General features: G+C 44.8%; 1 protein-coding gene across 49 annotated transcripts in view; it reads right to left on the bottom strand.

Moving 5' to 3' along the window:
* The window catches only part of RIMS2 (regulating synaptic membrane exocytosis 2), a 348,259-nt gene that overhangs the window by 191,290 nt on the left and 141,408 nt on the right, over window positions 1-15,561 (bottom strand). For all 49 annotated transcript variants that reach the window (XM_083450342.1, XM_083450382.1, XM_083450375.1 and 46 more), the window contains one exon: window positions 7,573-8,486. In XM_083450342.1, coding sequence (XP_083306468.1) covers window positions 7,573-8,486 — 914 coding nt within the window. The remainder of the gene's footprint in view (window positions 1-7,572; window positions 8,487-15,561) is intronic.

A 15,561-nucleotide genomic window follows, 5' to 3' on the forward strand; every position in this document is an offset into this window, starting at 1 on the left:
CCGTACTTAACCTGAAACTGTTCTTAACCTGAAGCACCACTTTAGCTAATGGGGCCTCCTGCTGCTGCCGTGCCGCCGGAGCACAATTTCTGTTCTCATCCTGAAGCAAAGTTCTTAATCCGAGGTACTATTTCTGGGTTAGCGGAATTCTGTAACCTGAAGTGTATGTAACCTGAAGCATATGTAACCTGAGGTACCACTGTAATTCTGTCCATAGATTACCACTACATAGACTGCAATGGCCAGATTATCTGATCCACATATGGCAACACTTGGCATACCAGGCAAAGCTGGCAAAAGGCACTCCTAGCCATAGATATACACATTTTAAAATGCAGTTTATCTTACACATAATTTATTTTTTGAGCTGATTGCAAATTTCAGCTAATACCTTCCAACTTGTGGATCATATCCGTTGATATTGGAATTCATGGATATCAGTTTCCTCAAGCATCCCTTCTTGTTGACTATTTCAATTAAAAAAAATTTTCAATTGAACTGAGACTAAGCCTTTTTGCTCATGTGCTCTCCCCTTGCCACTATCCCTTCAGCACCTAACTTTCAGGAAGATATTATGATTGGTTAAACTATAGTTTTTTTGTTATGTCTAAACTGGAAAACTCTCATTTAAGTACTGCTTACAAAACAAGGATATGACTTTGACTGCCCTATGACAGACTGGGTAAATGCAAACACAGATTAAAATTAGTAAGTACATTTCTATCTACTATAAATTTTTGTACTTTGTGCTATGGAGCCAAAAAAATGTGCTTCAATTAGCTAGAGAAGAATTAATGGCAAGTGGCATAGGTCTCTGAGCAGCAAATGCACACTGCAAGGAAGTTCAAATATTGGGGGAAATAAAAAAAACACATGAATCCTAAGAAATAGTAGTGCAAGACCTACACTGGTTAACGATTACTTTCAAGACCAAATTCAGGATACAAGTTTTTACTTTTAAAACTCCATATAGCCAGGGTCCAAAGGCAGACCGAGAGGAATGTGACCAGTGTGGTCACCCTGGTGCAGAGCTTCTGGGGCGCCACAGAGGGCACCGCAATTATGACATCCAACAGAAGGTGAGAGGCAAGGAGGTGCCGGACTTTGGCGTTGCACAGGGCACACTAAAACTTGATATGCCAAGGTCCGCCACTGCTGGGTCCACAATATCTGAAGGAATATTTGCTTTCATACCTACTTTCAGCTGCACAATGGGATTCAATCAAAAGCAATACTGACTTCATCCTTGAATAAAGCTTTTTCAATAGTAGCACTGCATTTAAATACAGTGGTGCCCCGCAAGACGAATGCCTCGCAAGACGGAAAACCCGCTAGACGAAAGGGTTTTCCGTTTTGGAGGTGCTTCGCAAAACGAATTTCCTATGGGCTTGCTTCGCAAGACGAAAATGTCTTGCAAGTTCCTGCGGGTTTTTTTCGCTCCCCACCCCCTTTTTCTAAGGCACTAAGCTGCTAATAGACTTTTAGCAGCTAATCCGCTAATCCCTTAAACCTTTAATAGCCGCTAATAGCCCCTAAACCGCTAATAGCGCTAATCCGCTACTGGGGTTGCTTCGCAAGACAAAAAAACCGCTAGACGAAGAGACTCGCGGAACGGATTCTTTTCGTCTTGCGAGGCACCACTGTAAACTCCTGCCCATCTGAGATTTGCCAGTTCCAAGAACGTGGTCTATTTAACCACAAAAATAAAACTTTTTTTAGATAGAGGTACTAGTGGCACTATATTTTAAACTCTCCTGTTAACTGCTTATTTTATTATGAATATTTTTTTTACTGTTGTTTATTGTTTTAAATTATATTTTTATGTTCTGTTGTTCCTCACTTTTTTTTTTACAATGAAAAGCAGGTTCTAAATTTTCTAAATGTATAAGCAAATGTATTTTATACATATTTAGCTTTTGTGTTCTATTTTCTTGGTGGATGAGTAAACTACCTTGTTCTTAACCATTGCATGACACATTCGTTTAAAAGAAATGATGGGATGTGTTATATTTAAAATTCCAGAGTCAGGGAAATGTCTCTTTTGATGTAGCTGGTATCTATTCTGTGTCAAAACAGATTTGTCTGTGGAATTTTACAAGATAACTGTCTGGAAGTTTACAAGATAATTTCTTTAATTGTTTTTAATACAGTCGTAGCTTGGTTTTCGAACAGCTTAGTACTTTAACGTTTTGGTTCCCGAACGCCACAAACCTGAAAGTGACTGTTCCAGTTTGCGAACTATTTTTGGAAGCCAAATGTCTGATGGGGCTTCTGCGGCTTCCAATTGGCTGCAGGAACTTTTTGCAGCCAATCAGAAGCCGTGCTTTGGAAGTCGTACGGATTTCCGGAATGGATCCGTTCGACTTCCAAGGTACGACTGTATAATGACTTTTGTCAACAGGCCTAAAGGAATAATAAAATCCTATTCTGTTGTTATTGTTATTACAACATAGTAGTTATCTTATGTTAAAATGTAAAATTAAATACCAAGTTTCAAATGAACATGTTAGTTATTTTACATAGGGGACAGAAATAAGAATAAATAAGTTCACCATCTTAGAACATACAGCCATACTAAGAGAAGACTGTCAGCTAGTATCCGAAATGGGAAGCAAAATTCTTCTCCATTCCATTAATAAGCTTTAATAACTAGATTGTATTGACATATATTAAAGTCAAGGCACAAACTGAGGAAATCTTAGCAAAAATCTCAGCAGTCCACATTACAAGCTCTGGAGCCCACAAAATCAGAGATACATGGACATATAAATAAACCACATTGCCCAGTTGCCTTACCTAATTTAATAATATTCATTTTTAAGCATGTAGACACTTAGAATGCAATGTGTAACTATCTTTAGTAGACACCCTTGGGGCCTAGTATGTTCTACAGTGGCTTGTACTGAAAAAGGAAGCAGGAAAACAGCATTTTAGTAATATGCAAATGCTAAAGTATGTTTACCCTTCTACACACTATACTTATATATAATTCATATGTATTATTGGCTCTCCATCAGTCTCTACAAGATGTATGTCACTGAAAATAGGTGAGAAAAACTATATTATCAGATTTTTTTCTTAAATTTATTTATATAATGCTTCAAACAAATGGTCTGAATGAGATTATGAAAATCATAAAGAAAATAAACAAGAATTATGATGAAAAATATGTAGAGAATCACCAGTTTATGAACATGGAAGCAGTGGCGTAGCGTGGGTTGTCAGCACCCGGGGCAAGGAAAGTAATTTGCGCCCCCTAACTCGTGGATTTGCGCCCCCTAACCCTAACCCCCAGATGTTGCGCCCGATGCGGCCGGCACCCCCTGCACCCCCCACGCTACGCCACTGACTGCTGCCCAGATGACAGCCCCCCTCTCGGCCTCACTGATGAAGGTGTTCCAGGTGCCATCCAACCATGTTGGGGACTCCACTCGGTATTTGTGTAGTGTTTACTCCTGAGCCTTTTCTTCTCTCATAGAATCACAGAGCTGGAAGGGACCCAAGGGTCATCTAGCCCAACCCCCTCAATGCAGGAATCTCAGCTAAAGCATTCATGACAGGTGGCCAACCGACCTGTTTAAAAACCTCCAAGGAAGGAAACTCCACCACTGGAAGATCTCTCCCAAGGCAGCAGATGTTTAGGATAAGAGTTTTCTTTCTCCTAGGTGGGCTGCCTTTCCAGGTGGACAAGCTCTTCTGCCCAACCAGAGGCTACTCAGGAGCAAACCACATGGAAGTTAGGGTCAATGTGGGGGGTTGGTGCCCCCTGGGACTGGTATGGCAGGAGGGAGACAAGCGGTAGGGGGGCGCCAGAGCCAAAGAGACTCCGCAGAACCAACTCAAACTAGTTTTGCCCTTCTCCGCTGAGTTCTCCGAGGGGGAAGGAAGACGCGGGCCGGCAGGCTGTAGCCGGCCGCCGGCGCCTGTCGAACCGGAGCCCCGATCGGTCCCGAGCATCGCGCCTCCTCCTGCACTGGCCCGCTCTCCTCCCGGCTTTGCTGCTCCACCTCCTCCTCCACCTCCTCCTCCCTGCTGCTGCTGCGCGGCTCTTTTTCCTCCCGCTTCCTCTAGGGGGGCCAGCCAAACGGAGACGACGATCCCTCACCCCAACCAAGCCTCGATTGCTTGTCCCTTCCCTCTGGACTTGCGCCCCCCCAAATGTTGCGCCCGGTGCGGCTCGCACCCCTGGCACCCCCCACGCTACGCCACTGCATGGAAGAGACAGTATGGGAACCACACTTCTGTGTGTGACTATCAGTTAATCTTATGCTCTAAAATAGAATAGCCATCTGCAGTGATTTTTGAGGATCATTATGTGGAATAACCAGCCTCATTTAACCAACATGCTTAAACCTAATTAATCCATTAAGGGGTTAATGCCACATAGTAAACTGTCCTGCCAGGCTTAGCTAGGTCACTCCTCCTCGCCTTGGGAGGAAGGTAATCGAAGGTAATCAAGCCTTTTGTTTCCCTCAGTCTACCAGAGAAGCTCAGCAGGTGAGGAGATCTGAGCTGGTTGTTGTAGCTTCAGCAGCATTGCTTTTACAATTTTACACATCACTTGGGAAGACAGGCGAACTAATATCAGTGTACTGGAAGAAGCAAAGATCACCAGTGTTGAAGCAATGATTCTTCAACATCAATTTCGTTGGACTGGTCATGTTGTGCGGATGCCTGATGATCGTCTTCCAAAGTAACTACTCTATTTCGAACTTAAAAATGGAAAGTGTAATGCTGGTGGTCAACAAAAGAGCTTTAAAGGCCTTCTCAAGGCAAATCTTAAAAAATGTAGCATAAACACTGACAAGTAGGAAACACTGGCCTGCTAGCGCTCCAGTTGGAGAACAGCCTTTATCAAAGGTGTCATGGGCTTTGAAGACACTTGAACTCAGGATGCAAGGGAGAAACGTGCTAAGAGGAAGGCATGCTTGGCAAATCCACACCATGATCAACTCCCGCCCGGAAACCAATGTCCCCACTGTGGTGAGACGTGTGGATCCAGAATTGGCCTCCACAGTCACTTATGGACTCATTGTTAAAACTGTGTTTATGGAAGACAATCTTACTCGGCTACGAGTGATCGCCAAAGAAGAAGAAGAATTTAGGCACTTTCACCACTGTAACTAAACCAAGTTTTACTGCCCATGCAACTTTTTCTGAATGCTGTAAGGAAAAGCACATGCATTTGACCTTTGGAGAGTTTGTAAGTAAACTATTTTTAACTTTAAAAACATATGATCTTATTAGTGGGATTGAACAATAACTTGTAAATGAAGCACTACAGAACTGCTGTGTGGCATCAGTTATTAATACACAGATATATCACTGTATAAATGCACACAGGTGAAAATACAGCTCTAGCTATGACACCAGTTTTACACACTAGATTAACTACTGCATTCTTAAACATTTAATCCTTCTGAACTTATTTTTCTGATGTGTGGATTCATCCCCACATTTTTCATTGATACTTCCACTGCCATGTAGGTAACTATTCCTTGAGCTTAGCAGATGAAGATACATTCAAATTCCATAGATTTTGCTCAGAGATGGTCCACTATAAAACACTCAAACAATACTGTATAGCCTCTCAATATATCTCACTGAAAGGCAATGGACACCAGTCAGTGGTGGATATCAGAAGACACAAAACACATATGCAAGAGTTGAAGGTCTTTGGAGATGGAAAAATATAAGTTGTTACCATGCCTTATAGCAATCTGCCATAATTTCAGACACAGGGGGTGAAAATCATGTAGTGTATACATTCAGTTTCTTCCACACATTCTCCTTCCTTCCTTCCTTCCTAGCCCTCAAACCACAGCTAATGCATGAACCAAGCAATGCTGATAACAGAAAGAGGGAATGTAAAAGAGAGAGAAAACAGTCACCGAAGTCTATGAAGATACAAACATACCTGTGAATGACCATGTTCAGGTGCAACACTAAGTCACAAAGTATGGTTTATTTAGCCATACTGTGCATGAGCTGCTTTTTGATCACACAGCTTAGAGTGTTCCTGCTTCACTTTTCCCTTACTCAAGCAGGGAAGCAAACCACAGAGCAGCTGGTTTAGCATTACATCTGAACCAGCACTTGTGGTTTGTTTCTCCAAAACAAATCACAGTTGGGAAGCCAATTAAAAAAATATTGGCTTCGAGTAGTGGTTTGTTTGGAGAGAGAAAAACCACAGCATTGGCTCAGATGAATGTGACCAGTCTGTCCACGAGAGTGTGCATGTATATTCTAGGGGCAAACCATTTGAAAGATGGCAGTTTGGGCCACATTAAAGAACAAACGAAGTCCACAGCACTATATTACAGAATAAAAAATGAACCACTTCTATATCATAAAGAGGACAATCATCAGTTTAAGACTGACTTCAGACTTTACAAAATTCTTTTATACTTTGTGTATGTTTTTGATCTAGAGAGCAAGGTAGAAGAAATATGACTTTAAGAAAAAGATTGTAGTGCTAAGCACACTTGTTTAGTTAACAGTTGTTTGTTCATTTAGTTGGTGTTAATCACTGTTTCTTTTCCATCTGTGTAAACTGGTCATTATTTATCACTAAAAACAAACCAAGTTTTCATTCCCATTTCCAGGAACACAATGCTTAGAATCCAGTTTAAACATAAAATACAATTATAATACTGACAGTCCAAAGGATGTGCTATAAGGTTCCACTGCTGGTTACAATATAGACATTTTTGGTAAACTGTCATGTGTGCATGTATGTGTGTGCGCGCTTATGTGCAGACCCATACGAACTGAAACTATGACCCACTAATTTTCCTCCTTTCATGTACTTAACCAACACTAACCACAACCTGCGCTTTATCAATGAACAAGAACAGCAAATGTTTCTATTAAGTGTTCTTCTACCGTGTTATAATTGTGTTCTTGTTTTAATCATCATGGAAGATCACACTACACTTTGATGTGGGAGATATATGGTTGGGTCTCCGGATTTTTTCATTTTCACTTAAAAGCAGCCACAGGGAGTAGGCTAAATTGGAACAGGAGATTGATGTTAGGGTAGAGGGTTAAAAACAACAACTTTTGTCCACATCATTTTGCAGATTGAAATCACCTTCCCTGAAACTAGTATTAATCCTACTGTAGAGAACTACATTTGTATTTGTTTTCCTCCCCAGAAGAGCTAATAGTACCTTCTTGTGGTGTGTATATGTGTGTGTGATGGGGGATGGGGGAAGAAATTTAAAACAGTAAAATAGTATGAAAAGGAGCAAGTGAGCGTTTTCAAACAGAAAATACCTTAGTACAATTTTTTGATCCAATTATATCACTCCCACCACTATGGTTATATTTTTTTATAAGTATATAGTTAGAAACATGTATATTTAGTGCATACTTCAGTTCTTAGACTTTAGACTAATTTGTAGCTTCATCTACCCATGCTGATCAAAGGGACTGTATGTGACCCATAAGTGTAAAAACAAAGCAAAATACCCCCCACCAAACACCTGAGGTCTGCAGCAGAGATGCTTCTCTTTTACAGAATTAGAATGTACACAAAATCCATCTATACAGTAAAAGCAAAATTCTTACCTTTCTCACTAACACTTTCACTTTCAATCTCTACATCGTCACAGCTGGTATACTCTGGAGTAGAGGCCAACTCTTCCTCAGAGCTGCTCAATGAAACCTGACGCATTTTACCCCCTTTTTTTGTTTTATGAGGCTTTGGTGGTGGAGGCCTAACTGATTCAGACTGATCTGAACTTAGGGAATCATTTCTTAACATGGTTTCCATTTTTTCACGTTTTGTTTTCCGTACAGCTGAGCTAGGATCCAAATGATGCTGTTTCCTTAATGAATCAGTTCGCCTCATATCTGGCCTATCAAAAGGAATGGGACTCCTCCTAGGTGTTGGAGGGCTGTGATTTGTGTTTCTTTGCCGATTGGGACTTGGTCCCTGAGTTCTTTCCATTGAATATGAACATTGGTCCATGGCAGCTCTGTGTTCAGATGCAGACCTTTGCCGTGATGGCCGTTCCATTCTCATCATAGATAACCGGGAATCTTCCAGTTCAGTATTTGCCAAAGACACATCACTGTGCCTTCGTTCGTGACGCGCGCGGGACACTTCAGCATGAATACGCATTTGTTCCTCATATGGTTGTGGTTTGACGGGATAACGAGCCAAATTAGGATCACTTCGGTATCGTGCTTGGTACTCCTCTTCCCGCCGTTGCCTCTCATATTCCTCCCTATTCTGCACATCATCTTCCTCTAAAGGATATTCCCTCGAACGCCTGCGACTTCTCCTGTTCGAATCCCTGTAGTCATCAAGTTCAGCTTCTTCATATAACTGAGATCCATGTTGTGATCGTCTGTCCGTATAATCTGATGGTGATCTTGGCATTGCACTGTCTGATGTTGCATACTGTGAATAGTCGTCTCTCTCGTCCTGTTGATTGAATCTCCTGTTCTGATCTCTGGATATTGATGGGCTTCTTTTTCTAAGTAATCAAGAAAAACAAGAAGTAAACATTATCAATATTTTCAATGCTTACAATTTATTTGTTACAAACTAATTCCAAACTAATTATTCTAGTTGACTGAACTATAATAACTGCACTGGCTTTCTAATAACCTGATAATCACTCACTCAAATGGAAGCACATTGTTTTAAGTTGAATTTGTTTTCCAGAGCTGATATATGTAGCATAGTGGCTAAGAGAATGCATTATGAATCAAGAAATCCCCAGTTCAAATTTCATCTCTTCCAGGAAACTCACTTAGGTGGCCTTAGTAAATCCAGTATCAAGCTCAGCCTCCCCCTCCCGTGACCACCATCTGCAATATGCTGATAATGATACTTGCAGCATTGTTTTAATGGTTACAAGAGGATAATGTATCTGAAATATCTGAACATTCAAAAGTGTTCTATAAATATTAAATAATACAATGAGTTAATTAAACAAAAATACATTAGTTTAATCAATTAAGTTGTAATTCTCCTATTTTTTCATACCACATTTGTTAGTTTAAGTTTATTTTATTATATTTATATAATTGCTTCACACATCCAAAAGGAGGTCTGAAGCAGCACACCAAAAATACAAAATACAGTATGCAATGAAAAATTCAAAAATTAACCTAGCAACATGTTTTAAAACATATTTGTATCTGTTTCATATTCACATCATGATGTCTGCATCACTCACAGGTAAACAGATGGACTTGGTTCCTAAGGGGGTTAACGTAAGCAAGTTTCCACACCTTCCTCCTTCCTGCAGCCCTGGCAGAAACCTTTCCAGAGGGTTGATGGGCCTCCTAAACTACATGGGAAATCAGTAGCATGTGGGGGGGGGGAGTGCCCCAAATTGAGAAGTCCACTGCCCACTTTTGGCAATTCCCTCTTCTGCACACCAGCCCTCTGGAATAAGTTTCATGTTTCACTATGTACAGGATTGCACTGTAACTTAATTAAAATTAGGTTCCAAGCCATAATTAATTAAAAGGGAAAAATACAAAAAGAAATTATGAAAGAATTATCCTTACAGAACGTATTCAATAATTCAGGGCAGGATTCTTATTTGTATTGTGTGATGGGATGAAGAGCTGCTTGTGTGTAAATTGCAATCCCTCAGAGTTTGAACCGCTTCTCAAACCTCTGCCTGTGACGGAGCCCCTCCAGCATGGCTGCGTCAGTCGCTAGCAGAATCCGAAAGTGGCTGCTTTCGGAAACGTTTCCAACATAAAAGCTCCTTAACGGAAACACGTCTTCTGGACTCTCTGCGTGACAGTTTCCGCCGAGGAACGGGTGTTCCTATAGGGGGCCCTGAGACTTCCCCACTGTTTTCACTGGAAGCATCTCTGAGCCATTCCTCCGACTCCCCTTCCCTTGACGTTCCTGTTCGCCCCCTACTGGTTCCCTCTTCAGGTGTCAAGTCTCTCTCTACCTCAGAGAGCCTTGGCACCTCCTGTCCTGCCGATGGCAGTTCCCTGACATCCACCTCCCCTCCAGGGCCCCCTTCACCCCCTCCCGTCTCCTCCCCTACGGGTTGTGAGGAGGTAAAACCCCGGAAGGAACCTTCCTCATCGTCTGAAGTTTCGAACACCCTTCTCCACTCGTTGTGGTTCCTAGTCTCTCGGTACTCCTCGTCATCTGAGTCCGTTCCTTCTTCCAACTCCGACTCCGCGAATCCTTCCAGTTCCTCTTCCTCGTCTGTGGTGCCGAAATACTCCCTTCTAAACCTTGCTACCGGCTGTGGTTTCCGCGGGAATCTTTGGTGGAACGTTTCTGTTAAAACCTCGTCATTGACCTCCTCTGCAGTCACCCAGGTGTTTTCTGACTCCGGTTCCCCTTCCCACGCCACTAAATACTCCACCTGATTGCCCTTCCACCTGGAATCGAGGATTTCCGCTACATGGTTACTGCTTTCCCTCTCCTCCAAGACCGGTCCCCTGGTGTGCTCCTCTTCACCTCCCCCCTTGTACGGTGACAGTAATGACCTGTGGAACACTGGATGCAATTTCATGTGGTTGGGTAACCGGAGTTTGAAAGCCACTGGGTTGACCTGCTGAATGACCTCAAAGGGTCCCAATCTCTTGGGTCTTAATTTCTTACAACCCCCTTTGAACGGCAACCCTTGGGTGGACAACCACACCTGATCCCCCACCCTTATGGTTTCACCTTCCCTCCTGCTCTTGTCTGCCTGCTTCTTATATTGAGCCTTGGCCCTTTCTAAGTTGAGCTGAAGCTGACGATGGATCGCTTCCATCTCTTCTACAAACTGTTCGGCCGCTGGGACGCTCCATCTCTCGCCCCCCTCCCCCGGGAATGCCCTGGGGTGACACCCGTAATTGGCCAAAAAGGGGCTCATCCCTGTGGACACATGCTCCGCATTGTTGTAGGCAAATTCTGCCAGCGCCAGCTTTTCGACCCAATCATTCCCTCTGTCATTGACATAGCACCTCAGATATTGTTGGAGGATGCCATTTGCTCTTTCCGCCTGCCCATTGGTTTCAGGATGCCGGGCCGTCGAAAAATTGACTTCCACGTGCAGCAAGCTCATGAGCTTCCTCCAGAACCTGGAAGTAAATTGTTTCCCGCGGTCCGAGACAACCCTCAAGGGGGCGCCATGCAGCCGGAAGACGTGTTCTACAAACAACTTCGCTGTTTCTTCCGCTGTGACTGCATGTGAACATGCTACAAAGTGGCACATCTTAGTTAACAGGTCCACTACTACCATGATGGCCGTCTTCCCTTTGGATTTGGGCAGATCCGTCATAAAATCTATTGATACCGCCTCCCAAGGCCGTTCTGGCGTGGGTAGTGGTTCCAATAACCCTGCCGGCGCCCTTCTTTCCCCCTTGGCCCTCTGGCATTGGTCACACCCTCTTACATACTCCTTTACATCTTCCCTCACCTTGGGCCACCAAAACTCCCTGGTGACCATCCACATGGTCTTGTGTTGTCCAAAATGTCCCGCCGTGGGACTATCATGCAACTGCTTGAGTACCCTCCCTCTCAATTCACCTTCTGGTATATACAGTGCCCCTTTGTAATACAAGGCCCCATTTCTTTCTTCAAAACCCTCCGGGCTCTCACCCTCTCCCCTGAGGCCTCTGAGCTTATTTTGGGCATATTCGTCAGTTTCCGTTTCTTCTACCAGCTCTCGTCTCCCCACCGGCGCCGCCCCACACACCCAGCGGTCCTCAGGAATGACATGTCTTTCTTCGCTTGCCCCCTCCCCTTCCAAGTACTCTGGTTTGCGTGAGAGAGCGTCCGCCCTGACGTTCTCTGGGCCTGGTACATAACAAATCTCAAAGTGGAATTTGGAAAATTCCTGTGCCCATCTCACTTGCCGTTGGTTGAGTACTCGAGCTGTTCTCCAATACTCCAAATTCTTGTGGTCGGTGCACACTTGCACCTTGTGTTGTGCCCCAATCAATAAATGTCTCCACCTCCGGAACGCTTCGTGAATGGCAAGTAGTTCCCTGTCATACACCGTGTAGTTCCGCTCGGACTTATTCAGCTTCCTCGAGAAAAAGGCACACGGTCTCCACCCTGACGTATTTCTTCCCGGCTGAAGGAGCACCGCCCCCACCGCTCTGTCTGACGCGTCTGTCTCCACCCTCATGGGCTTCTGTAGGTCCACATGCAGAAGTTGTTCTTCCGAAGCGAAAGCCCTTTTCAGTTCTTCAAAAGCTCTCTCCGCCTCCGCCGTCCAAACAAATTTCTTCTTGCTACTGAGGCAGTCGGTGATGGGCGCCGTCAAGTGTGCAAAATTCTTGATGAACTTCCGATAAAAGTTCCCAAACCCCAGGAATCTTTGCACATCCTTCTTGGTTTTCGGTGTCTTCCATTCCAGCACCGCCTGGACCTTGCCTGGATCCATGGCCAATCCTTGGTCTGACAGGCGGTACCCCAGGAATTCCACCTCCTTGGCATGAAACTGGCACTTCTCCAGTTTCACCCACAGCTGATTGGCTTGCAGCCGGCCCAACACTTCTCTCACGTCCCTCACATGCTGCTCTTCATTTTCCGAATACACCAACACGTCATCCAAAAAGGCCACACAATTCTTGTAGAGCAACGGCCCCAGGACGTGGTTGATGAAAGCTTGAAAACATGCGGAGCCGGCTTGGAGACCGAAGGGCATTACGAGGTATTCAAATGCTCCCAAAGGGGTGAACATGGTGGTCTTCCATTCATCCCCCTTCCTTATTCGTATCAGATTATACGCCCCCCGCAGGTCCAGTTTTGTAAAAATCTTCCCCTTCCTCACCCTGGTCAGAATGTCATCAATTCGGGGCATAGGAAAGGCCAGGGGTTCCGACACGGCGTTCAGGGCCCTGAAATCCACTACAAGTCTCGGCTTATCTGTGTTTTTTTTGTCCACAAAAAACACTGGGCTGCCCCCCACCGCTCGGGACTCTCTGATGAAACCCCTCTTCAGGTTTTTGTCAATGAACTCCCTCAGCTCCTGCATCTCCCTGTCTGACATGGCGTACAGCTTGCCCACTGGGAGTTGAGCCCCCGGGAGTAGGTTGATTTGACAGTCAAAGGGTCTATGCGGCGGCAGTTTGTCCGCTTCTCTTTCGCTGAATACGTTGCTCAGATCTGCATATTGCGGAGGCACCTCCCCTTGCTTCATTACCTCCATCCCAGCTAAGGTGATCTTGGCTCCCCCTGGATCCTTCCCCTGCTTGCAGTGTTCCAGGCAATGCGCCGACCCAAAGGAGACCACCCTCTGGTGCCATCCCACTAGAGGATCGTGAAGTGCCAGCCAGCTCATCCCCAAAATAATGGGAGCTCCTCCCAATGTGGCCACATTGAACGCTATCCTCTCGGTGTGTCTTGCCACCCTCATTATCATGGGAACAGTCTGTTGGTTCACTTCTCCTCCCAACAGCTCTCTGCCGTCAATCGTGGTTACCTGCAGGGGTTTACTTAAGGGGAGGGTTTGTATCTGGTGCTCAGCTGCGAACTCCTTACTCATGAAATTACAGGAGCTGCCTGAATCCAGCAGGGCTTTGATCTGTAGGGGGTGTCCATTTGGCAGCTCTAGCAACACCTCTATCACTAGAGCAGGCCTGGGAGGTTCTGGTGCGGGCACTCTCACTGCTTTTGAGCCTGGCTGCTGTGCCCCGACGGCAGCCAGGCGTTGGCTTTTACCTGCTCTGTGCCTTCCTCCTCCTCTCCCCCAACAGCTCCTGCCATGCCTTGCCATTCCTTTCTCCGTGGACAGCCTCTGGCAAAGTGTCCTGGCTGTTGGCAGAGATAGCATTTTTTCCCGCCCTTTCCCTCTTTCTTCCGCCCTTCACCGATGTTTGAAACTGTGCGCGCACGCGCTGTTCCCACTTCCATCGGCTCTGCCGGCGGGAAAGGCTGCTCTGGAATGTCTGGTATGCGGAGCTCCCTCCAACGTTCTCCTTTCCCCTCCCGCTTCTCCAAAGCCCTCGCCTCCTGGCGCGCTCCAATGGCTAGCGCGGCTTTAGTCAGCTGGTCCATAGACTCTGCTCTGGGGTTCCGGGAAAGTTCATCTTTCAAGGACGAAGACAGACCCTCTTCAAAAAGCATTTGAATGGGCTCAGAAGCCAAGTCCCACCCCAATCGATGAATCAACATAGTGAACTCAGTCCAGTACTCACGGACAGTCCGGTTTCCCTGTTTGCAAGCCATTAACTGCCTTCGCACTCCTCCCTGCTCAATGTCACTGGAAAACATCAGGTCCATGGCACGAAAAAACTTCATCGCGTCCTTTAGGATCTCATTATTTGCTGCCATCAAGGGTCTAACCCAGTCCTTCGCCCCTGATTCGAGGTGGCTAATTACAAAAGCCACTCGCGATTCCTCATCAGGAAAGTCATCAAATTGCAGATTGAGAGCATATTGCATCTCTGTCCTAAAGGCATGGTAGTTCCTGGGGTCCCCCCCAAATTTCTGCACCAATCCTGGCATCTTTCTGTTGAGTGGGGTGGCTTTCTCCCTCCCCCTCTCTGCATCCTGAGCCCTCCTTTCTTCCAGCCTCGCCGTCTGCAAGGCAAGCTGGATTTCCAACGTCCTATACCTTTCCTCCAGGCTTGGACCTCCAGCTGCCCCTCCGGTTCCTGCTGGTTCGCTCATGATGCCTCTCCCTGGCACAAGCTAGCTGTCGATGACTTTCGGATTGCTGTGATGGGATGAAGAGCTGCTTGTGTGTAAATTGCAATCCCTCAGAGTTTGAACCGCTTCTCAAACCTCTGCCTGTGACGGAGCCCCTCCAGCATGGCTGCGTCAGTCGCTAGCAGAATCCGAAAGTGGCTGCTTTCGGAAACGTTTCCAACATAAAAGCTCCTTAACGGAAACACGTCTTCTGGACTCTCTGCGTGACAGTTTCCGCCGAGGAACGGGTGTTCCTATAGGGGGCCCTGAGACTTCCCCACTGTTTTCACTGGAAGCATCTCTGAGCCATTCCTCCGACTCCCCTTCCCTTGACGTTCCTGTTCGCCCCCTACTGGTTCCCTCTTCAGGTGTCAAGTCTCTCTCTACCTCAGAGAGCCTTGGCACCTCCTGTCCTGCCGATGGCAGTTCCCTGACATATTGTTTATATCAAGTAGCCACTTAAGTAAAATAAAATTAACAACAAACAATATGCATCTTCTGACAGTACAAATGTTCAAATAATTTCTTGTAGGACAGCTACCTACTATATATTTTATTATTTTCAGCCATTACTTATCTGCCTTACAATATGTCCCACTGTAGCTAAATACTTTTTTTAAAATAAAATGAGCTAAGTTCAGAACAGAAGGAAAAATCAAAATCAAAGCTCGGATAATTCTCGGATAAGCTAGATCATCAGCTCTTACTGGTTCGTTTCACATTTTTATTGTTTTATTGTAAGATTGGGTTTTTATCCTGTATACAACCTTGTTTTTTATGTGAAGTTGTGGTTTATAAATATTTAATTAAAGAAATAAAATATGTACGTTTTCTTCTTTCCTGCCTTGTAAACTACCCTGTGATCTTTGTATGAAGGATGGTATAGAAATTTAATATATAATAAATAATAAAAATAATACTTCTTTTGAAAGTTATAA

Source organism: Podarcis tiliguerta (genome assembly GCF_965153285.1).
Source record: "Podarcis tiliguerta genome assembly, chromosome: 7".
Taxonomy (NCBI): Eukaryota; Metazoa; Chordata; class Lepidosauria; order Squamata; family Lacertidae; genus Podarcis; species Podarcis tiliguerta.